Genomic DNA, 25,108 nt, shown 5'->3' with positions numbered 1-25,108 from the left:
AAGTGGGGTTTGAGTTGCAATTTGGGCACTCGGTCTCAAAAAGGTTCCCCATCACTGCTCTATCTCATGTTGGGTCCTTCTTTTCCCCTGCTGCCCTCAACTTTTCCCCAGCAAGTCCTTTGTTTTCTCCCTATTTTCCTGATGCTCATTTCCCCCAAATCTTGGTTTTTACAATAGTTCATTGTTTATATTTCTCAATTTTAACACTGGGATGAAAAAAAGTTGCACTGGGTCGGAAATCTTTGCCAGTTTTCAGCCTGGCAATTCCATTGATAAACGTGCATTTCACACAGATGCCGTCTTCCTTAAGTGCCTACTTAACCATTCCACACTTTCCTTGAGCTTTCCCTTTGAAGCAGAATGGAACGAAGGCTCGGTTGACCTGCTTTGCTGAATCAAGGCAGTATCCAGAGGCGGGATCCAGCAAGTTCTCACAGGTTCCCGAGAGTAGGTTACTAATTATTTGTGTGTGCCGAGAGGGGGTTACTAATTGGGTGATTTTGCCACGTGATTTTTGCCTTAGTTACACCCCTCCTCTCAGCAGTAGCGAGCAGAACTTGAAGCAGTTTGGAGGTGCACCGACGTGCGTGGCAGCCTGGGCCTGCACACATTTGTTTCCCGCCCAAGGACCGGCGCAGTGGCTGCGTCCTTGCCACAGCCCCACCCAGGAATGCCCCGCCCCCGGAATGCCCGGCCTCGCCCCCGGAATGCCCCGCCCAGCCCCACTGGCGCTACGCCACAGTTTGAATCCCACCACCATGGGAACCTGTTACTAAAATTTTTGGATCCCACCACTGGCAGTATCATTTCAAGGCTTGTGCATAATGTGCCTGAAAGAACTCCAGATCTTTGAGAACATAATGTTTCACTGATTACGTCAATCGTTTCTGTGCCAACACCATTACTGAAACAAGGTTTCGTTAAAGATATAGCTTCAAGGACCAATTCTTAGGCATCAAGGCGGATTCATTCACCGCCACGTTTCTGCATGTATACGCTGCCAGCAGCAGGAGAAATGACACATTTTCTTGCTCAGCAAAGCAAGAAAAACAAGTGAGGTCACAGATTTCTGCCAGTCACTGAAGGGAATTAAGACTTACGCTGGCTAGCATGTCCATCTGGTGATTATAGTCCCAGCAGCACAAAACTGCTGAGCCACGCTTACCAGAGAACGTCATCTGGGAAGTGAGCGTCACCCTCTGACCGATCTATAGCCCGAGATGCTGACCCATTTCCCCAATAACAAACACTACAGTATCCAAACAGCAGACAGACATCTCCTCCCATTCTAATTAGAGACTGAAAACAAAACAAGGCTGAAACATATTTTTGGCTGTCAAAAACACAGACAGCGACTGGAAATTTGTTTTGGAAAATTAGGTCAACAAGGAGGGGCGTCACAGAAGCTTTGATGCACACACTGGAGGCCACAAACAAAAAACAAATGCAAGATCTGCTTTAAACAACGCTGCAGGTCAAATTCAGCCCCATTTGACCCATCCTATAATCCTAAAAATGGTCAACCCGAATCAACTGGCTGTTGTGGGTTCTCCGAGTTGTGTGGAAGTGGTCTGGTAGTTTTGAGACCTCAAGTTTCACCGGCATCTATGTGCCATAACTGTGCCGTGGAGAGAAAGACATCTTACTGAGCCATGCCTCTGAAAATGCCAGCCACAGATACGGGTGAAATGTCAGGAGATAAACAGCCAGACTATGACCACACAGCCCAGAAAACCCAATCCTAAATATACCAAGGGATGAAAAAGAGGAAATAATGCACTCTGACATGTCTCCTGACCCTGTTTAGAAGAGGAGGAGTTTGGATTTATACCGTGTTTCCCCGAAAATAAGACAGTGTCTTATATTAATTTTTGCTCCCAGAGATGTGCTATGTCTTATTTTCAGGGGATGTCTTATTTTTCTGTGTTCTATGTATTGTCGAAGGCTTTCACGGCCGGAATCACTTGGGTGCTGTGTGGTTTCCGGGCTGTATGGCCGTGTTCTAGCAGCATTCTCTCCTGACGTTTCGCCTGCATCTGTGGCTGGCATCTTCAGAGGATCATGAAGGGGTCCGGCCATGGGTTAAAATGGCCCTGGTCACTTCCTCCAACCCATAGGTGTCAAACTACAGAACCAAGCCAATGATGGGCCACTTTCTGTGTTCTGTTCGTCAGGCATGCTTCCAAACAAAAACTTTGCTATGTCTTACTTTCGGGGGATGCCTTATATTTCGCACTTCAGCAAAACCTCTACTACGTCTTATTTTCAGGAGATGTCTTATATTCGGGGAAACAGGGTACCATGCCTTTCTCTTCTGTAAGGAGCCTCAAGGTGGCTTCCTCTCCCCACAACAGACACCTTGTCAGGTAGGAGGGGCTGAGAGAGTTCTGAGAGAACTGCGACTAGCTCCAAGGTCACCCAGCAGGAACGTAGCGGTGGGGAAACAAAACCAGTTCACCAGATTATAGTCTGCCGCTCATGTGGAGGAGTGGGAAACCAAACCCGGTTCTCCAGATTACAGCCCACCCCCTCTGAACCACTACACCACGCTGCCTCTAACCAGCACACTTCTGTGCTCTTCAAACCCAACCAAAAAGCACTTTCCAGCAGGGAAGAGCATAATTTTTTTCTCTCTTGGTGCAGAATGACGAAGGATGCTCTAATTTCCAATAGTACTGTTTCCCCAGCAGCTGTAAAAGCCAGCAGCTGCTGCTCCGAGAGAGCCATCAAATCCCACGCCAGATAGGCAGAGCAACCGGGAGAGCCGATGCACCATCCCCAAGGGGCACACAGACCCGCTTCATTAGCCACGCAGCGGCCCAGACCCCTCTCCCCAGCAACACTGGCCATAAATAACAAACGGCACACGCATGTCTAGGGGTGGCCCACTGGGAGCAGCAGAGACTGCAAGCTGTGGGAGGAAAGCAGGAAAGCCAGAGATTAAAGGGCTTTTTTTTTCATGGAAGAGCAGGGGTACAGGTGCAGCAGGGGGGGAGCGATGCATCCCAGGGGAAGAAATGCAAGCCAGGCCAGGCATTAAACGAGAGCAAACCTGTAAAATGAAGCAAAGAGAAAAGCAACAGAGGAAGGAGGGAGAAGAGGGCAGGAAGCAGCTTTTGGGAAGGGAGCTGCCGCCGCCACCTCATCCCAGCTTTCCAGACGTGCACAGAGTTGACATTTGCGTGCGTTTAAATCACTGGCCTTTGCAAATACGTTGCAGCATCCTTTGCAAAAAGCGCGTGCAAAGATGTTTTTCTCATCCTGGCCTCTGGTTGACGTTGGCGCTTGTTGAAAACACCGGCCTCCGCCAAGGTGTTTTAGCATCCTTTGCAAAGATGTTTTTAGCAGCCTTTGCAGAAGTCCGTGCAAAGACGTTTTTCCCCTCCTGGGCTCCGGGAGGCGGTGCCAACAAGGCCAATAGGGAGGTTTGGAAGCCCGGGTGGGAGGAAGGGAAGAGCAAACCGGGGTTTGCGGCAAACTCGGGAGCAACCAGGCGGCGATGCGCAAGCGAGAGGCGACGCCGGGGCAACGCCACGCACCGTGCAAAATGCATAGAAGGCAGGGGTGGGTGGGATGCGACAAACCCCTCCCTTCCACCCCCGCGCTCCAAGGCCCGTCAGGGGACGGCGGAGTCAACGGCGCGCCTGGGAAGGGGCGAGCGCAGGCGCCCCGTTTGGACGAACGGCGCGAGTCCAGCGGCACGCGTTCCCCGCACAAACACCAAAGCCGAATCGAGAGCCGGCTGGGGTGGGTGGCGAGGGAGCGAGGGAGGGCGCTGCAGGGTCCGCAGGTGCAAGCCCCCAATTTGGGGAGGGGGAGCCCCGGGACGCGTCGCAAGAGGGAGGGGACGTCGGCTGCCAAGCGCGCGCGCGCGCGGGGGGGGGGGACCCACCTGCAGCAGAGGAGCCGGCCGAGGCTGCTCCGGGCAGGGCGCTCCGCGGCGGCTGCGGGCGCCAGTCGGGGGAGGCTGCCGAGCCCGGGCGGCTTCTCAGCAGCAGCAGCAGCAGCAGGAGGAGGAGGAGGAGGCGCGGCGGCGGCATGGCGACCAGCCGGAGGGCAGCGGAGGCATATTGCGGGCCAGGCCGGGCGGAGGGCGCGCGGGGCCGGCAGCTCCCGGCGGCAGCGGGGCCGCCACGGCGTGAGGGGCGGGCGGGCTGGCTGGCAGGAGGCGGGGCCCGCGCCCCCACGTGACGGCGGGGGGCGGGGCTTCCCCTCACCTGGAAGAAGAGCGCGTGGCCCGAGCCACTTCGAGGGCTCGGGGCGCGCGGAGAGGACAGGCGTCTTCTGTTGAGGCAGGACAACAACACACACAACACGTGACAACGCACACAAGACCAGACAACACACAACACACCCCATCCGCGCGTGCGCAACCTTGGCATTTTGGTGACTCTTCTCGCTCTGGCACAGGGGTCTGCAACCTGTGTCTCTGCATATGTTCATGGACTACAATTCCCATCAGCCCCTGCCAGCCTGGCCAATTGGGAATTGTAGTCCATGAACATATGCAGAGACACAGGTTAGGCTGGCAGGGGCTGATGGGGATTGTCGTCCATGAACATATGCAGAGCCACAGGTTAGGCTGGCAGGGGCTGATGGGGATTGTAGTCCATGAACATATGCAGAGCCACAGGTTAGGCTGGCAGGGGCTGATGGGGATTGTATTCCATGAACATATGCAGAGCCACAGGTTAGACTGGCAGGGGCTGATGGGGATTGTATTCCATGAACATATGCAGAGCCACAGGTTAGGCTGGCAGGGGCTGATGGGAATTGTAGTCCATGAACATGCAGAGCCACAGGTTAGGCTGGCAGGGGCTGATGGAAATTGCAGTCCATGAACATATGCAGAGCCACAGGTCAGGCTGGCAGGGGCTGATGGGAATTGTAGTCCATGAACATATGCGTGGGAACCCACAGGTCCAGGGGCTGGCAGGGGCTGATGGAAATTGCAGTCCATGAACATATGCAGAGCCACAGGTCAGGCTGGCAGGGGCTGATGGGAATTGTAGTCCATGAACATATGCAGAGCCACGGGTTTGGGTGGCAGGGGCTGATGGGAATTGTAGTCCATGAACATATGCAGAGCCACAGGTTAGGCTGGCAGGGGCTGATGGGAATTGTAGTCCATGAACATATGCAGAGCCACAGGTTCAGGTGGCAGGGGCTGATGGGAATTGTAGTCCATGAACATATGGAGAGCCTCAGGTTGCAGTCTCCTGCTCTGGCAGAATTATTCCACGGGCCCAAGATGGGCCAGTGAAACTTGCCCCGCCCCCCAGTTGTGCTTCAGCCAATTGGGAGAGGACAAATCCAGCCCTCTGACTCCTGCACCGTCCAGGAGTCCTGATGTGCCACTTGACTCCTCTTTATCGATGGGGGCCCAGGTCTCATGCCAGGCTTTTTGTCATCTTCGCCAGGCACGAGACCATTGACACCCTCTCTGTCCCGGACTGATCTTGCCACAGTGCTCCGGAAATGGTCACCTCTAGGCTAGACTACTGCGACTCACTCCACGTGGGGCTGCCCTTTGGTGTACCAAGCCAATAAACAAAATGCAAGGTGAAGTGATCAAGGGGTTTCCTTGCTTACATTTTGCTCTTGACAGGGAGGGTTTGGGAAGGGAAGGGACTTCAGAGGGGTATAAAGCCATCGAGTTCACCTTCCAACATGGCATCTTATCTAGGTGAACTGATCTCTATCACCTGAAGATGAATTGTGATCCCAGGAGATCTCTAGTCACCACCTGGAGGTTGGCAACAACAGCTGGTATACCTACAAACAGGTCAGAGGTCATGTTATTAGTCCATGGGGGACCAATAGATTGATGGTTTGTTTTTTTCAAAACAGATACTTCTTTGATGTCTTCACTACAGAACCAAACTGATAAAAAGCTGAATAGTGAGGCCACAGGTGCTAACCAGCTCAGCAAAACCAGGGAGACTGCCTACGACTGCTATTGGGAAAGGCCTCTGCACTTTTCTTGAGCGCACTTTAATTTTGCGTGCTCAGATCTTGCCTAGTACGGCATGGTGTACTAGTTAGGACTCTAATCTGGAGAACCAGGTTCAATTCCCCATGCCTCCACGCAAGCAGCAAACTCTTACTGGGTGAACTGGATTTATTTCCCCACTCCTACACATGAAGACTGCTTGGGCCAGTCACATTTCTCTCAGCCCTACCTTCATCCCAAGGCGTCTTTTGCAGGGGGAAAAAAGGAGTTTGTAGGCTGCTTTGGGACTCCTCAAGGCAGGGTATAAATACGAATTCTTCTTCCTAACATCCTATAAGCTTGTTTAACATGAACCTCTGTACACATCTGCCAAAGTGGGCTTTAATTCACAGAAGCTTAATCCGCAATAAAATCTTATTTGTGTTTCACAGGAGTCCTGTTTATTTAAACTGAACACTTCTCCCAGTGCAGTTCCTCAGTGCTTAGGGATGAGCACGCCTCAGTAGGAAGTTGCAGTCATCACTGGATTCAGCAACACACAGTCCTACCAGGGACGTAGGTATAGAGTTTTTATGGGAGGGGTTCGGGAGCGTGGCCACGCCTTCCCAAGCCACGCCCCCAGCCTCAGTGCGGGGAGCTCTCCGAGGTCAGGGATGGCAGACTCCCCTGCCCGCCCCCACCGGCTGGGCAGCCAGCAGTCTCTTCTGCCTTTCCCTCCGGTCAGAGGCATAGCTAGGGAAAATGGAGCCTGGTGCAAAATCTGAGTTTTGCACCCCCACCCATGAGTGGCCGCTGTGATGCTGGAATCCACCCCCAAACAGCATCATTTTCAATGGTGTTTAGAGAGCCCAGATTCTTCTTTTAAATCCACCTTAAAGGGAGAATCTGGGGTCCCCAGTTAAAACATTGAAAGTGATGCTGTTTGGAGGTGGATTATCCCCCACCCTGAAACACCATTACTTTCAATGTTTAAACTGGGGACCTCAGATTCTCCTTTTACATCCATGCCGAAGGGGGTGGATTTTAAAGGGGAATCTGGGGAAATTTGGGGGTGCCTGCTGTCAGGGGCGCAATTGTTAAGCTAGAAGCACCAAACTTTCAGGGTATCTTTAGGAGACTATCCTGATGATACCACCCAGGTTTGGTGAAGTTTGGTCCATGGGGTCCAAAGTTATGGACCCTCAAAGGTGTAGCCTTCAACTATTAGCTCCCATTGGAAACAATGGGGGATGGGGGCACCCCCTTTGGGAGTCCATAACTTTGGTCCCCCTGAACCAAACCTCACCAAACTTGGGTGGCATCAGCAGGAGAGTCCATGAGGACTACAATCTAGTTGTGACCTTGATCCCATGTGAGAACAATTGTGAGTAAAATTCTTTAGGAGACCCTCAAAATTGATATAGGGCTATGGACTGCAATATAGTACCTACCGTACCGAGGTCAGGCTGTCAGTTGTAGTGGGGTGAAAGACTGAAGTGCTGGAGGGGTCCCAAAGTTCCTAAAAGCCTAGGGGTCCGGCCATGGGTTAAAATGGCCCTGGTCACTTCCTCCAACCCATAGGTGTCAAACCCGCGGCCCTCCAGATGTTATGGACTACAGTTCCCATCATCCCCTGCCAGCATGATGCTGGCAGGGGATGATGGGAAATGTAGTCCATAACATCTGGAGGGCCATGAGTTTGACACCTGTACTCTAACCTCTGCATTCCCCCATTTCGTTCTTGACACATATTTTCTGGTGAGGCATACAGAATTTGAATTCAGCATACGTGATGTCTTAATGATGGGTGGGCTGCTATTTTATTCATATCATACAGTATCAGGGTCAAAACTTGGAATGAGTAATTTAGTCCCAGGCAATCTCACATTTCACAACCCAAAGTGTCAGTTTTAGGCCAGGTGAGAGTGTGTGACCCGCAAGCTGGCAGTCACGTTTATCTCAGAACATTCCGCTTTATCTCAGAACATTCCAGAAAATACATTTAAACAACATGTGAGTGAGGTATTTTATTCCAAAAATTTAAACATTAGTTATTCCACTATTTACATAAAATCTTGCTTAATTGATTTATACGAATAATTGAAATTATATCTGATTTCCCACTGAAATTTAAAAAAAAAACACTTAATGTCATTGAATTTCTAGGATTAAAGACTGACCAGTTTAGAGGCAATTGATAACACTTATTCCTCTTCTATAAACCACCTTGACTATTGCTCCATCCTACCACATAGATTTGTGTTATTGGCTATCCACACTTCAGAGACAAACAATCAATGCAGCTCCATCAAAAGAACGCTGAATTGTAAGTGCTAGTTTATTTTGATTCCCCTAAAATACTCTCTATTCCATTGTGTTACAGTATTGTTCTCTTGTTGGTGCAAAATTAAACCCATCATTTCTTTCCAAAGAAATACTCCTAACTTTAATGGGATTTCCTATGACAGAAGCACATTGACATTTTCAGCTAAAATGAATAATGGCAGAGCATGAAGTATTTTGGGATCGAAGTTATACAGTACGGACTTGAGTTGGTTCAAAGATTCCATCTCACCAGGGAACTCAATAGCAATTGTGTGTGTCTGTGTGTGGGATAGAGAAGTTCCTCAACAAGCTACGTTATTCACTACAGGTGGCCATGAAAGTTCAACTGATACAAGAATGCAGCTGTCTGTATTTATCCTAACTTCTCAAACACATCAGATATTTCCCAACCTTTGGCAACAGGTGAGATGTTCATAAAGGATAGATAATAGCAATGTTCCCTGTGAGCTGAGCGTGTGCATAGCTGCACAGACATCCTACTGATGCCATGCAGTTTGAGCAGCCACCAGCAGGGGGAGCTCCCGCAGGTGGCTCAGTTCCGCACAGAGGTTAGGGAACTTTCGCGCAGTTCCCTAACACAGTTAGAGGGACTATTGATTCAGATTGCTTAGCACTAGGCCAGGGGTCTATAACCTGTGGCTCTCCAGATGTTCATGGACTACAAATCCCATCAGCCCCTGCCAATTGGCCATGCTGGCAGGGGCTGATGGGAAGTGTAGTCCATGAACATCTGGAGAGCCACAGGTTGCAGACCCCTGCTAGGCAGTCATGGGACAGGAAGACACAGGCTAATCCAAAAAAATTCAAAGTGTGGCAAACAGCTCCTTAAATAAACAGCTATTTTATGAATTACCTGCGAATGCAGATAGTCTCATACGTATTTAACAAATAAACACTACATCTGCATGTAAATAAAAATACACTGCAAAATATTCCCAGTCTCAACACCATGAATGTCAGCTAAGATGCCAAAATTCTGTTTGAGGCTTGCCAAAAGGTTTGTGTTACCTCCGTGAAAGTTTGGACATATAGTTGTGAATCGCAAGATTCCTTGTGATATAGTATGAATTGCTCTAGCCTTTCTTTTATGGGCTTAGCCAGATATTGTAAGACACAACAGAGCTATTGTGGCTTTGGACTCTTTTGTCCTCTTACCGGTAACATCTAGAAAAGTAAACCTAACACAGTGTGATGAGTTCATGCACTGAGATGCCTCACATGGGATCAATAATGATAAGAGGAAATTTGTACCCACCAGGCTGAAGACTAAAAAATCACAAGGAATTTTATAACATCATAGCAGTGTTGAAAAATTATTTCAAAGCAATTTTGTACAATACAGGTACATAGGAACATAGTAAATATTTTTTCTTTTTTTAACACAATGATTTTTTAGTCTTCAGCCTGGTGGGTACAAATTTCCTCTGATCATTATTGTGGGTGTACCTTCCCCTTAATCTTTAGTATGGAGGCGTCACATGGGATCAAGGCAATGAAAAGCACAATGCTGGATGGTAGACTTCCTGCTTAGTGTGTTCCTCCAATGCTAGACACTTCCAACTCACAAAAAGCAGTATGCCTTGCATGAACTGAGAGCAGCTAGCACTGAAAGTGCACACTGAGCAACAGCAGAACTTAATCCACAAGGGGAAGAGAACTACAAGATCTGAGCCAGCACTGTGTCATGCACCAAGTTTTTCTTGATATTACAAAGAAAGGGCAAAGAAATGTCATACTTTTGTGTGTCTGTGTCTTTTGCCATGCAGCATGTAGAAGAAGAAGAAGAGTTGGATTTATATCCCCCCTTTCTCTCCTGCAGGAGACTCAAAGGAGTTTATAAACTCCTTTCCCTTCCCTCCTCACAACAAACACCCTGGGAGGTAGGTGGGGCTGAGAGAGCTCAATAGAGCTGTGAGCAGCCCAAGGTCACCCAGCTGGTGTATGTAGGAGTGTTGGGAGTGCACAGGCTAATCTGAATTCCCCAGATAAACCTCCACAGCTCAAGCGGAATCAAACCCGGTTCTTCCAGATTAGAGTACACCTGCTCTTAACCACTATGCCACTGCTGCTATAGGGAGTTTCTGAGCCCAAAGCACTTCTGGGTGGATAGATTTAGTTCAGTGAGTCTTAGTATCCTGGGCATTGCGTCTCTCTGTGTTAGAAAGGCAGGCCGCTCGCGTTAAGTAAAAATTGTAATGCTTTTTATGACGATGTTTTGATGCACACTGAAATGAGATGGAACACAGTAATTGCAAGGAAAAGACATGGGAGGGCGTGAATACATACTGACATAGCAGAAGCACTGTAGTATCAGTTACCATTCCGTCATTGGTCTAACTGCAAAGCGTCTTCAATGGACAGAGCAATTCTATGTGCCGGATTGTAGTGTAAATCAAAGAGTTAGCAACTTGCAAAATTCATATCATATGTTGTGCTTTACCCAATGTGGGCAATTTTACACACTTTTGTCAGCAATGACATAGCAACTCAGTTTAGTATTTTTTGCTCTGTGTTCTTACAGATATAGATATCTGAGAGATAATTTATGACACACACGGTTCTGGATGACTTAGGCTGTACCGCATTTTATGCTCTCCCTGGACTAGGCTTCGATTTAGAATGTGAGACTCTTTATCTGGTTGCACACAAAATCTTGAGACTGGGAGTTGGAAGGGAAGGAGAAAACGGGAAGTATGCCTGTATGTTAAATCAAAAATATTTATATAGCATACAGTCCTCAGGGCCACGAAAGCATCACGATTTCTTCCCTGACTTCCTGGAACCTTTCATTTCACACAAAGCCCTCCGCAGAATGAGTTCATTCACACACAGTCAACCCCAGTGATTTCATGCATGATCAGAACAGACATCACAAATCAAACAACTCAAATAATACTTTCTTGTAATCTCTGGTTTTCAGTTGAGGCAATTAACCCATTCAGAGTGAATCTGCATCTATGCATATCCGTCATCAAGTTCCGACAAGCAATATCACTCATGCGTGTGTGAATGACTTGATGTTGCTTTCGAAATGACAGTCATGGATCATAAGCGGCAGAGAGGTTTTCGCGTCATATCAAATGTGGTGTGCTTTTTTAACGGATGACATTGAACTATGAACATGTACAAGTGAACTGACTTTAAAACGGCAGTGAGTTGTGCATGTATAACTGGCTGTCTTCGCAGGAGAAAGGGACCTGACAAAATTACAGAGCAGGCAGGCTGCTAATCATAATTTGGTAACTAATTACTCAGATCTGGTTAAAAATGATATTGCACTTGAATACTAAAAAACAAAACAGACCCCCATAAACTGTCACGCTGTCTCGACCAACCATGAATCCAGTTTCCAACCATTACATGAAATTATGCTGAAGCCAGTGAAAGCTGAATTAAATCAGTACCTTTTAGAGACTGATAAGGAAATTAAGCAATGGTGTACCGAAACTAAAAGTACAAAATTATAATCAACACATAGATAACACCCCTATCTTCAATACAACGTCAAAGTCTGATGCGGACTGGGGCAGTGGATTATTGTTGGGATTTTCATTGAAGAGTTCCACATTTGTTTTCGTGTGTACAAAGAACAGGTTGTCAGAGGTCTCCAAGTGAAATAATAAGAGTCATACAAAACAAAGGCTGGAGGTTGGGTTTTTTGTTTGTTTGTTTCTGTCCTGTTATGATCTCTGGTCAAACATCTTTGGCAGGTTTTGACAGGGTTTCAAAACCCATCAAAATGTGTTTAGACAGAGACAATGAAACAAAAATAACCACATGTACCATAGCAATGATGCCTCTATTGTCATTCCTTGTCTCTGAAAAGTTACCTCCGGTAGAGTTCACATGATCACGGGGGAGTCTAGTCTCCCATTAACAGAAACCAGACGCTGGAGCACAGCATGGGCTTAGATCTGGGATGTACAGCCTTTTTTGGTACAAATGCCCCTACCTGCTGCAACGTTTACCTACGGAAGCTCATATGCTGCCAGACAGAAGAGGGAAACAGGAGAATTGTACAGTGGAACCTCGGTTTTCATTGCCTTCGGTTTTCATCGATTTTTTCAGTGAAAAATTTGTCTCGGTTTCCATCGATTTGCCTCGGTTTCCATCGATTTGCAGTAAGGTGCAGGGGTTTGTGGAGAAAAATCACCCGGACAAAGCTGTTGCAGGCCATGTCTGCAACTTGTTTAATGGCAACATCTTGCCTCATTTCAGACAAATCTTAAAGAGGCATCAGAAACAGACCTCTTTGGACAGCTTTCTGGTGCGGCATTGGTCCACTGGCTCTGAAGCTGGACTTGTGTTATTGTTTGTTACTGTTTTCAGCATTAAGCGCTATGTTTATTTACCCAAAAATGTGTTTTTGGTATGTTTTTTGGAGTGCCTAGAATGGATTAATTGGATTTATATTGATTCCGATGGAGAAGTTTGCCTCGGTTTTCATCGGTTTTGGTTTTCATCGATTCTTTTCGGATGGATTACCAACAAAAACTGAGGTTCCACTGTACTTGGCATGTAGAGCGAGCTAAACCCTAGGGGTACCACCAGCATCCCACAGGGCGGCCTTGGATCCAATATGTGGTTTTGTAGGTTTAGGACATATTGGCAGCCATAAGAACGCACTGCCATTGAGAAAGAAAATTTACCCTAGCCTGACTTCAGGCATCTTAAGTCAGCTGAAATCTCCATTAAGGCTGGATGGGAAAGTAACGCCGCCGAAAAGGAAATGATGCTGTGTTGAACAGATAACACGAGGGTGGAAAAGAACCGGTTTGAAGCAGCTGGTAACCAGCTACTAAGAGACTTAGCAAGAGAGCCAGCCTGAAAAGTTTTGAAAGCATAATGGAGTCTGCAGGGAATTATATTAATTTGTATAATTTATTCTGTATGCAGATTCCTCACCCAGAATCTGAATCTTCTTAAATGTAGAAAACCCAAAGTTGCTTCTTGCACACAGCAACATATTTGACATGCCCCCGTGGACTTTTAGGAAAGTTATTAAAATGGATCGAAGAATCAATTTCTGTTGCCACAGATAGTGGGGATCTTAAATTTCTAGAAAAAAACTCTGCTGATCTCCCATCAAAACTAGGAAACTAAAGAAGAGAAGAAGAAGAGTTTGGATTTATATCCCCCTTTTCTCTCCTGCAGGAAACTCAAAGGGGCTTACAATCTCCTTGCCCTTCCCCCCTCACAGCAAACACACTGTGAGGTGGGTGGGGCTGAGAGAGCTCCGAAAAGCTGTGACTAGCCCAAGGTCACCCAGCTGGCATGTGTGGGAATGTACAGGCTAATCTGAATTCCCCAGATAAGCCTCCACAGCTCAGGCGGCAGAGCAGGGAATCAAACCCGGTTCCTCCAGATTAGATACACGAGCTCTTAACCTCCCATGCCACTGCTGCTCCTTTTTTTTAAATTAATTTTTTAAAAAATTAAAGCGCATCTTCCACATTAAATGTTCAGTGAACAGGTCAGCAACTCCTGAAATAGGTACCATACAACAGAAATAGCATAGTTTTCAGCAGTGATAAAATAATCAGCAAGCAGATCACGGAAGCCGATCTATAACCCATGGTATCTTTTGTACAGTTACTCACTTGACAATAAAATGTAATGGCATGTAGTACTTTGAAGAACTTGTAAGTACCTTGGGGAAAGTCCAGCTGGGAGCATTCAAGATTACAGGTCTCTAGTTAATGTCCATGTAGTTCATTAAACTGAAGTAGTAAGTAGTAGCCATCTCTGTAACTGCTCAAGTCATACCAATCCATTCAATGAAATCTTTCTTTGCCTTTTGAAACTGGGTAATGAAAACTGTGGCACTAAAAATATGCTCATCAGTGCTCAAGTATTAGTCACGTGTGTGAGCAGGATTAATGTGAAGTTAAAAGGTATTGCTTTGATTCTGCCCTTAAGACCTTTCTCGACGTTCAAGAGACATTTTGCAGTGCAGTTCTTGATTTCTCTGTCCCTTGGCAGAGAAAAGTGCATATTTTAAGAGGAAGACGCTGTCAACTGTAAAGTATTTCAGTAAATGACACAGCTAAAACACTGTTCAGGCCTCCGATGTCCCTTCTCCGTTTTCATGGGGCTGTAACTGTTCTCTTTCTTGTTCTTCCTGAGGTGGCCGCACCCGTTTGAAGAATCCCATCTGTATTGGAAGACAGGAGGAAGGGAAAACATCACATTCCATATTGGGAACCAGAGTTTATTCACTTGTATGGCTGGGGGTAAATTAACAGAAACCACAGGTGTGGATCCCACAACAGATTTCCAGGAGCGCACAGATGGAAGTGCTAAAATTACCCCTTGCTGTCTGCTTGCACAAAGTGAAAGCAAGCGTATCCCCGCTATCTTTTCCACATGTGTGAGTCAGGGAACAAGGTATTTCTGCTGACGCTGATTCAAAGGTAAATGAAATGAAATCAGGGGAGCCATCTGTTTGTGCATTCCGCTGCTCCATACGGCCGCCTTTGTTTTGTTTAAAAATGGTAGGTTAAAGCAATACTTATTGCTGCAGCTATTATGCTACCGCTTGGGCATCTGGAACTGCGGTAAGTACATTTTCCTTTCTGTCTGCCTATTGCTGGATCGACTTTTCCCACAAATCTATTTTCCCGCAAATCTATCTTGCTTATTCTTCAATATACATAAAAGGCCTGACAGTGTGATCGTAAACACAGCTGATCCCCTTCAAAGTCCATTGTTGTTAATGGGTTTAGAAAGGAATACACTCTACTTAGGACTCCACTGCATAAGAAGATCCAAAGCTGATTTAGGCGTCCCCAGTAAAAATGATACTCACAACTGCTCTGTCATTAAGAAGAAGAGTTTGGATTTATATCCCCCCCTTTCTCTCCTGCAGGAGACTCAAAGGGGCTGACAATCTCCTTGCCCTTCCCCCCTCACAACAAACACCCTGTGAGGTAGGTGGGGCTGAGAGAACTGTGACTAGCCCAAGGTCACCCAGCTGGCGTGTGTGGGAGTGTACAGGCTAATCTGAGGACTTCTGTCTATAAACTGAGGACTTCCGTCCATAATCAGAGGACTTCTGTCCATAAACTCAGCTAAAAACTGACTTCAGTCCAACGGGCTCAGTCCATTCTGATGCAGCCTTCTCTTGCCTCAGCTGAACCATTTCGAAAGAAGACCGGTTGTGCTGAAAGGGCACTGCTAGATGCTGAAACAGGAGGTGGTTTCAAGCCACATGTAGTCTGATGGGAAATGCTGGAAAGTTGCAAGGGACACAGCAACGCTTCATGGGGTTTTAAAGCAAAAGATGAACAGAGGTGGTTTGCCATCGCCTGCCTCTGCATAGCAACCCAGGACTTTCTTGGTGGTCTCCCATCCAAGAATTAACCAGGGCTGATCTTGCTTAGCTTTCAAGATCTGATTGGATCTGACTCGCAGGTCAGGGCCTAGCATCAGTCCCGAGGTTAAAAAAAAAAGAAAGCAAGGATTTAATCAAATACACCACTTACCCTGTACATTACAAAAATCAGAAGAGCCAGAAGTAATAGCCCTGCTAGGACTGCCAATATGATTACCCATATTTGCACCTGCATTGGAGCTGGCAGGATACCCCACAAGATATTTGTAGTAACCTAATGCAAAAGAAAGAGAGAGAGAAACAGAGAGAAAGAAAGAAAAAAGAAAGAAAGAAAGAAAAATGGGAAAAGAAAGAGAGAGAGAGAGAGAAACAGGGAGAAAGAGAGAAAGAAAGAAAAAGAAAGAAAGAAAGAAAAAGAAAGAAAGAAAGAAAGAAAGAAAATGGAAAAAGAAAGAAAGAGAGAGAGAAACAGGGAAAAGAGAAAAAGAAAGGGAAAGAAAGAAAGAAAGAAAGAAAGAAAAAATTATTGAAAGGGACAAAGAGAAAGAAAAAGAGGAGAGAGAAAAAGAAAACAGAGAGAGAAAGAGAAACAAAGAAAAAGAGAGAAAGAGAGAAAAAAACATGGAGAAAGAGAAAAATAGAAAGAAAGCGAGAAAGAAAAAAAGAAAAATATTTTTAGAGAGAAACAACATGAGGATATCATGGCATTAATGACAAGCTCTGACAATTTCTCACAGTCACATTCCTGATAATAAGAATAGTGGTGGAAAGTGAAGAAAATGGGTGAAAAAATGGATGTAAATCTTCAACCGTCTTTTAAAATACATTGCAACTGTGAGTGTTTTCCTTTGTGCTCCTAATTCAAGGCCAACATTACATCCTGTACCACAACAATGGGATGGCACAGTCATGCTTCACTCCTTGGATATACACATGGCCAGTGAATAAAAGCCTTGGAATTAAGAAAAAAGATCCATTGTGTCTAGATCTGACATTTTTAGAAGCCAATATGCACGTTTCACATTTTAAAAGTTTTTTTTAAAGAACCCCTTTTAATACAATAGGAAGGAGTCCCATGGTGCTGAGTGGTAAAGTGCAGTACTGCAGCCCAAGCTCTGCTCATGATCTGAGTTCGATCCCAACAGAAGTCAGTTAGGTAGCCAGCTTGGCAGTGACTCAGCCTTCCATCTTCCTGAAGGCAGTAAAATTACTCATCTTGGCCATTTCCGCACGGCCACGGTGGGGGTTGGGTACATGACACTGACCCAACCCCCCTGGAACTGTTCGCACGAACGATCCCAGAAACTACCGGGACTGGCGGTAAGCGCTGCGCCGTCGCCCCGATCGAGCGATTACAACTTCCCTGAGACCGTCCATTTGGTAGGCGTTGCGAGAGCCAGGACTTACCCCGGCTCTGCGTGACAGCTCTGCAGTGCGCCAGGGCGGAGAATGTCCCCCGGCCTCGCCGATCACGCCAGACGGATTCCTGCTAGGGAGCAATGAAAGAATCGGCGATTGGGAAAGGGGGGAGGGATGGCGCCTTCCAGCCGCTGCCATGGTTGGAAGCTGCTGTTTCCCCAAAACCTTGCTCGGGGAGCAAGGTTGGGAAACAGCGGCTTCGAAGCAGCTGCGCCCCCCATGCAAACAGTTCCCTGGGGACGGTGTTTTTGCCTTCCCCAGGGCGCTATATTCGGCCCGTGCAGAAAGAGCCCTTGCTAGGGGGTAAAGTGTAGGAAGAAACTGGGGAAGACCACCCCGTACTGGGCAAACCACCCCGTAAACACAGTCTGCCTAGTAAACGTTATGATGTGACACTACTCCATGGGTCAGTAAAGACCCAGTGCTTGTACAGGGGACTACATTTCCCTTTTCAACATCTTTCAATGTTATGTGTTTGTTTTGAACAGCTGCCATTTTTATTCTGTGATTTTGTAGCTTTTAACCATTATATATTGTAAGCTGCTTTAGGGATCTTTGAAAAGCTAGATTGACTGGCGTCGTATGCGTGCACACACCTTGGAGAAAGCTGTATTGTCCTTCTTTCAAGCCAGCAGGCAGAGGATTACGGAGCATATGATTGGTGGCTTTCCCTGTCTGCCTATCAGACTTCTGTGCCAAAATGCTAATCTGTGTGCCGGAGCCAGCCCTACTAAAATGACAATGCAAAGATCAAGCTATTCATCTAAAGCTTTTAATTGAAGGCTAAAATTTAATTAAAAGCTTAAGCAGCATGAAATCAAGGCCATTCAACACTGCGCCGTTTAATATCAGCTGGTAAAAAATGGCAGAAGCCGGACAAATTGGCGTTTCGGTTTGCCTGCTCTTTTCAGTTTAATTACGTTACTATGGGTCAAACCCATTTCAAATATCAGACAGCTTACTATTGTGGAATTGTGAACGTCTTCAGGAAAGGGAAGATTCTTGTATGGAAACTCGATCACGCTGAAAGAGGCGGATGATATAAGCGAGTAAGAATGGTTCTGGTTTTCTTTCTGTAACAGGAAGGACAATAAAGGAACGTCAGCAAGATCTAGACGTCCCAGGAGCTGGCAGGAGCATTAAAACAGCAGCAGATGCTCACATTCATAAAGGTCTGAGTCCAGAGGCGAGATTTTAAATACAGAATCGCACTTTTCCCCCTTTCTAAGCGGCCGACTTGGCAGAAGATCTTCAAACACTCTGCGGTTCCACAGCCCTGAGGAGAAAGAGACAAATAATTTAGAACAGTTGTACGTTCACGTTCCATCTTCCAAACATCCAGAGAACCTACTACATCACAGCTACTAGCAGCCATATATCAGAAGTGCAATTAAAATGCTAATTTAATGAATTTCAAGGTAATTGTACGTACAACAACATTCTAATCGCAAACCATATCCCCAAAGAAGAAAAAGTCCCATGAATAAGACGGCAAACTTCCAGAAACAAATGGCATGAGTCAAAGAGCACTCTCCAAGACAAGTACATACGCAGTCCTTATGAACAAATCCAACTGCCGAGGTGGAATTTTCAGACTTAGCCCAGATATCAGAGACACATTGACTATAATATTACAGGCACTAAAAGATATGCTTGGACTATTATGGGCAAGTGAGAATATTGGGTCATGGGCAAGGAAAGACAATATGTCACTGACGAAGTAGACAAGCCGCTACAAAACTGGCAATTACCGCGGAGAAGCTGTCTGAATTTGATTATAAGGATTGTATCTGTATTTGCCCTGGGGAGTGAGCTTTGACACATGCCATTTGTTTCTGAATGCTTGTTGTATTATACATTGTAATCCCCTCCCCCACTTTTTGGATTCAGTTTGTGATTAGAATATTGTCCGTAAGATTACTTTGAAATTAATTAAATTAGCACTTTAATTGCACTTCTGATGTATGATTGCTCGTAGTAGGTTCTTTGGATTTTTGCTAGATTTTCCCACTTCACCTCCGAAAAGAAGAAGAAGGAGGAGGAGTTTGAGGAGGAGTTTGGATTTATATCCCCCCTTTCTCTCCTGTAAGGAGACTCAAAGGGGCTTACAATCGCCTTTCCCTTCCCTCCCTCACAACAAACACCCTGTGAAGTAGGTGGGGCTGAGAGAGCTCCGAAGAGCTGTGACTAGCCCAAGGTCACCCAGCTGGCGTGTGCTGGAGTGCACAGCCTAATCTGAATTCCCCAGATAAGCCTCCACAGCTCAGGCAGCAGAGCGGGGAATCAAACCTGGTTCCTCCAGATTAGAGTACACCTGCTCTTAACCACTACCCCACTGCTGCTCCCATCCAAATAAAGGGTGTTTGAGGACTAAGTGAGTCAAGGTACCAATCTTCCCCGTGTTACAAAAGTGCCACATTATGAAAATCAGCCTTTTAATTCAGGCAATAGTACGGCATTTAATCCGGCAGCCAAAAAAATATATTATAGAATCTGAGAACAGAATCTGAGAACAGAGATTTTAAATGCGACGGGAGGGGTGACCGGTGGTTCTACTCCATTGTGGGAAAGAGAACACACCCTTTTCGCTCATGGATTTGTACTTCTGAAAGGTCAAATAGTCCGGAGTCAAACATGACATTTGCCTGGTGATTTTGCCGCTCCATTTTTTAATGGACAGAGGACTCATTTTCAGAGCTACTCTGGGTTTCTAGAGGAAGAAGAAACGACTTCCTTTGCTGTTTCCTTGGGGATGTCAAAAGAGGATCGGGATAAAATGGACTTACATTTGTAAGTAATATTGATTAAGTTCAGAGTGCAAATTGGTGTCGCCATGTCCTCCTGTTCTAGGACGCACTAAAAACGTCAAGCAATATTAAAAAGAGAGAGACAAGGTCCTCTTTTTTTCCTCCCATGATGTCTGACCCTGACAGTAATAAAACACTTTTGGATCGCAGGAGGCCTTGCCCTTGAACTGAGAGAGATGGATAAAAAAAATAAGCTATCAGCAAGCTCTTTTAGAGTTCCAGCGTCCTTGACATCTCCCGCCCCTAGAAAGACTTGGAACGAGGAGTTATTTGTCAAGTCTGGGGACTCAGGCAGTCAATCAGCCGGGGTAGCCTGCTCATCGTACATCACAGGCACCTGAAGCGCAATAAATGCGGGGCATTAAATCACTGCTAGCGAGGGCCACTGACACCCACTGCCAGCTACACTGCAGAAGCTGAGGTAATGCCGTGCCTCTGTCCTGATCGCGGCGGGAAATGCTGCTGTGGTTGCGGCTAGACAAGCGTGTTTGCTGCATTTCACACTGTCATCAGTGTCAACCAGAATGGAGGGGCGAAAAAGGACGTGCCGGAGGCAAGGTGTGCTTAAGAGGTGGATGACAGAAATGTGCCATTTGTGTGTTCCAGGTGTGCGCTGAAAGGCCTATGATACAGACTGAGACGATGTATTCCGAAAACCTGAAAGAGGCTTCAAGGGCCCAATATGTTTTATGAGTAGACAACAATACAAATCAGTTCCCGTTAGGGTTTTCAACAGGGGTATGACTAGCAGGCCCTTGGAATGGCTCAGGCTAGCTTGATGTCCTCAGATCTCAGAAACTAAGCAGGGTAAGCCCTATTTAATACTTGGATGGGAGTCTTCCAAGGAAATTCAAGGTCATTGCACAGAGGCACGCTATGGCAAATTTCTCCGCGTGTCTCTCACCTTGAAAACCCTACAGGGCTGTCACAAGTCGGCGGCGACGTGATCAATATAGCAAAACAACCGTGTGAAGGCTGAAAATTACCATATCACTATGTGCTGGATATGAATATATTGAGGAAGACCTTCAATTCTCAAAACATTTCTGATCACCAGAAATTTGTCCATGTTTGATGCAGTGGTGGGATCCAAAAATTTTAGTAACAGGTTCCCTCGCCAGCCCCTCCTCAGCAAAGGGGGCAGAGCCGTACCTAGGCAAACCTGAGCCCTGGGCAAAACCTGAGTTGGATGCCCCCCCCCATGGGCAGCCACCCCACCACGACCCCAAAAAATTTTTTTGCACCAGGTCATTTCTAAATCATCATCACATTATAGAAAATGCCCCAACTCACAAATCTGAACACAGCAATGGTGAAATACACAGGTTCTTTGATAGAGACTGGTGAGATAAAAGGTACGAAAGGCTGAGAATCAATGAATTGCAGTACCTGGAAGGGATTAACCCAGTTCAGGGAGTTACATTATTAGTCGCAATTGCTATATGGAACCTTCACGTTCAAAGGCAGTATGCCTCTCGGGGAGGCGAGGGCATGGAGATGGAAAAGCGGACCTAATTAGTAACCCCCTCTCGGCACACACAAATAATTAGTAACCCACTCTCGGGAACTAGTGAGAACCTGCTGGATCCCACCTCTGGTTTGATGTATGATCCCTTACTGCATATTTGCCAAAGTTCTTTCCAAAAGACACTGTGTTATCTTAATGGGTCACTTTAAATCATAAGGTTTCGCAGCTTTAAAAAGTAATGCTCTGTTGTAAGTGCCCTTATAAGCGCAGATAAAAGGTTTTCATATTACGTACATGTTCATTTGAGATATGTTGTACAGAGAGATGTATTCTTTTCAAACTTGTATAAATATAATAAAGAGAAACTGATTGTCAACATGGATGCAAGCAATTGTTTCGAAGCTTCCTGTATATATTACAGAAGCTGACTTTTTACAGCTTCACAGAGATATGTGAGAAGCTGACTGTAAACAGGTGGATAACTGTATTTCTAAAACTTACGTTTCTATTTTGTAAAATGTTTTAAGTTCACGAGTTTGTAACATAATCAAGGTTCAACGAGGTCAGCCAGCCAATTAAACTGTGATTTTTGGTTTATAATGAAAAATAAATACAGAAACTGATTTAAACGGCTTACTGCCTAAAACAGTAAATTCAGATGAGTGCATTTATATTCTTCATATTGTGAGATTGTAATTATCAGCCTTCAGTTGTTATTTTATAGCCATGGTGGCGAACCTATGGCACTCCAGATGTTCATGGACTACAATTCCCATCAGCCCCTGCCAGCATGGCCAATTGGGCTGATGGGAATTGTAGTCCATTGTAGTCCATGAAGATTGTAGTCTATGTAGTCCATGAACACCTGGAGTGCCATAGATTCGCCACCACTGTTTTATAGTATTGGCCATGCTGGCAGGGGCTGATGGGATTTGTAGTCCATGAACATCTGGAGAGCCGCAGGTTGCAGACCCCTGCGTTATATTGATTCAATCAATCTGTTTCGCGCATAAATTGTCCTAGGCTGCGACATGATGTCACTTTCCACCACCTTTCTGATGCAGTAAGTGCTCCTAAAGAGCCAGCGTGGTGTAGTGGTTAAGAGAAGGTGAACTCTAAACTGGAGAACTGGGTTTGATTCCCTGCTCGGCCACTTGAGCTGTGGAGACTTATCTGGTGAACCAGATTAGCTTGTACTCGGACACATGCCAGCTGGGTGATCTTGGGGTAGTCACAGTTCTTTGGAGCTCTCTCAGCCCCATCCACCTCACAGGGTGTTTGGGGGGAGGGGAAGAGAAGGGAAAGGAGATTGTAAGCCACCTTGAGTCTCCTTACAGGAGGGAAATGTGGGGTATAAATCCAAACTGTTCTTCTTCTAAAACTCTCACACCACAATTAAAATCATCAGGTTACTGGCAATGAAACTGGCACAAAGACATGTACCAAAGTTTGCACGTCTCCCGCCGCAGCGCTCAGATCCCTCCGATTGATGTGGTGATCGCGGTTGTCTTCGCCATTCGATGTGTCGTTCTTTTCGTCTTGTCCAGCAGCTGACATCTGTAAGAGGCAGCATCAAGAAAAAGTTTGATGGTTTTTAGACAAACACCTGCACCCCTCAATACTTTAAGAGCTGATAAACGGCAAACGTGGGAGCACCAGAGAGTTAAATGTGGTGTGTGGTCTGCAAAAATTCAGGATCTCTTGACCTGCCTCGTTCAGTTAGCTCAGGGGTAGGGAACCTGCGGCTCTCCAGATGTTCAGGAACTACAATTCCCATCAGCCTCTGTCAGCATGGCCAGGTAGCCGTAGCGATTCCTGAAACTGTTGAGAGCCGCTGGTATCTGGAAAACAAGTTCTGAGGATGCTTCTTATTCGCTCAGACTCATCAGGTGAATCCGTAGACCAGGTTGAGCAAGGTCTTTGCTGCCCAGGCAAACTGAATTAGTATGTGCTTGGATCACAGCCTTCTAAAATCTATTGTAACTCTGCTGTGTGGAATTCAGCCAATAATCACACAAAACCACAGAATGCCAAGTTGAGTTTTATTATCTGTACAGATCGCAAAGGGAAATAAGACAAAGGACATTAGTTTCCAGATCTTGTGCAATCTGTGTACGTCAGCTGACCTCGTCTAACCCATGCTATTCTCCTGGTCTATCCCCCAAAACTCCTGCCCAATCTCCAGGTTTCCCCTGGAGTTCTGAGTTCCTTCTTGGTGCCAGCAGCCAACCCCAGACTTTACAAAATACAAAACATTTTGCCTTATCTCAGGAATGTTTTAGGACTAGAGAGTACAAACTCAGAGTTAGAGTGCTTGGTCAACCTTCAGTTTAATCTTGCAATATAGAACAGCTGGTTTTTAGAAGAAGCAAAGAGTGAAACATTTCATTTTCATACAACCTTCGTCTAATGCAGGGAGGGGTTCAACTTGCTGCTCATCCTACCACTCAGTCAATATCAACACAGTCACATATAATTAGAAATGTAGCGCTAGAGGCACTCATATTGACACCCCATTGAATTAATATTTCCTTCTGTGGCAATGTTTAATTTTGTTTGGGGATTTTTTGCTGTTATTGTTATCACTAAGAAGGCATGTCAACACAAACATACAGGAAACAGAAAAGGTAAAGTTTCCCCTTCAGTTGTGTTTGACCCTGGGGTACCACTGCAAGCAATGATTTCATAGGCAAGCTGTTTTTATTTTATTTTATTTTATTTATTTATTAAATGTATAGGCCGCCTCATCCCCGAAGGGCTCGAGGCGGCTCACAACATGACTGTTTCCAGATCAGTAAATCAATATAACATAAAATCTAACTCATTAAAATTCAGCAGCAATTAAAACAATAAATACAAATTAAACAACCAAGGTTGTGTAAAAGCTCACACACAGGCGTCCGGTCTAAAGGCCAAAGGAGAAGGGAGGAGAGGCAGGGCCCAGGTTGGAATTGGGGCCCTACCAAGATGGGAAAGGCAGCTTAGTTCCGGTTTCAAGGGGGGCAACAGAACCCCAGATTTTGTGGGGTAGTTTGACATTGCTTTCCCCGGCTATTCTTTCCCCCTAGCTATCTGCTAGGTACTCATTTACCGGCCAAGGAATGGATGGATGGCTGAGTTGATCATGTGCCAGCTGCCAGGATAACTGACCCACAGGGGGCTCAAACTCCTGAAAATGGCTTCCTCTTACCTTAATCTTTAGAGGGTTGATCTCCATATCCGAGATACAGTTCATGGGCCCTTCAATTTCATACTGGACGATATACAGCAGGGTATTATTGGTGTACTTGTACGGCCACTGAAGATTGAGCATCACCTTGCTGACGGCGCTCGGGCCGTTATTCCGGAGCTAGCAGGAAGAAAGCAAAGCAAGCGGGTTGTTGTCACTCAAGCAGCTGGCCTGTGCGCACAGCTGGATAGCACTGGCTCTCTGACCAATAAAACCAAGGAAAGCCTTCTAAGGAGTTGTCTTCTCTACCCCCCTTTGTAGGCCTTTCTGTGGAAAACTCAGAGTCTCCCTTCGTCCTCTAAAAGCACCTGTGTGGTGCTCCTGAGGCACAAACTTGTTCCCTTGTCCTCTAGGAGTGACTCAACTGAGACAAAATTAGAAAACAGGAGTCTAGGGTCTGTTGCAAAAAGGCCTTTTTAGGGCCCTCCAGGCACTAATGTGTGAAGAACTTGAGTTACATGATAAAAATATATAGGCTGGAAATATTTTTCAATATCAGTACAAACAGTTTTATCCTGACGGAAATGTAAGTCATGCTGTAGGATAAACTAAAATCAAACTCAGCATTTCTTTA

At 46.0% G+C, this 25,108-nt stretch overlaps 2 protein-coding genes across 3 annotated transcripts in view; both read right to left on the bottom strand.

Moving 5' to 3' along the window:
- The window catches only part of FAM171B (family with sequence similarity 171 member B), a 57,329-nt gene extending 53,053 nt beyond the window's left edge, over positions 1-4,276 (bottom strand). Inside the window, exon 1 of one of the 2 annotated variants that reach the window (XM_048483760.1) lies at positions 4,218-4,276. Coding sequence is in view for 1 of the 2 variants with exons in the window: in XM_048483758.1 (XP_048339715.1) it covers positions 3,893-4,040 (148 nt within the window). In the remaining variant the exon portion in view is untranslated. Of the gene's footprint in view, positions 1-3,892; positions 4,139-4,217 lie in introns of those variants that run through there. The other variant, XM_048483758.1, reaches the window with a different exon arrangement.
- A 9,434-nt stretch (positions 4,277-13,710) lies between these two features.
- ITGAV (integrin subunit alpha V) overlaps positions 13,711-25,108 on the bottom strand; it is a 106,582-nt gene continuing 95,184 nt past the window's right edge. The window contains exons 25-30 of the mRNA XM_048485387.1: positions 24,496-24,654; positions 22,749-22,862; positions 18,193-18,306; positions 17,993-18,103; positions 15,763-15,885; positions 13,711-14,432 (exon numbers count right to left, since the gene is read on the bottom strand). Coding sequence (XP_048341344.1) covers positions 14,337-14,432; positions 15,763-15,885; positions 17,993-18,103; positions 18,193-18,306; positions 22,749-22,862; positions 24,496-24,654 — 717 coding nt within the window. The 3' untranslated portion in view covers positions 13,711-14,336. The remainder of the gene's footprint in view (positions 14,433-15,762; positions 15,886-17,992; positions 18,104-18,192; positions 18,307-22,748; positions 22,863-24,495; positions 24,655-25,108) is intronic.

The sequence above is a fragment of the Sphaerodactylus townsendi genome, linkage group LG02 (assembly GCF_021028975.2).
Source record: "Sphaerodactylus townsendi isolate TG3544 linkage group LG02, MPM_Stown_v2.3, whole genome shotgun sequence".
In the NCBI taxonomy this organism is placed as follows: Eukaryota; Metazoa; Chordata; class Lepidosauria; order Squamata; family Sphaerodactylidae; genus Sphaerodactylus; species Sphaerodactylus townsendi.
The sequence above is the reverse complement of the archived record's forward strand: the minus strand, read 5'-3'. Positions and strand labels throughout refer to the sequence as shown.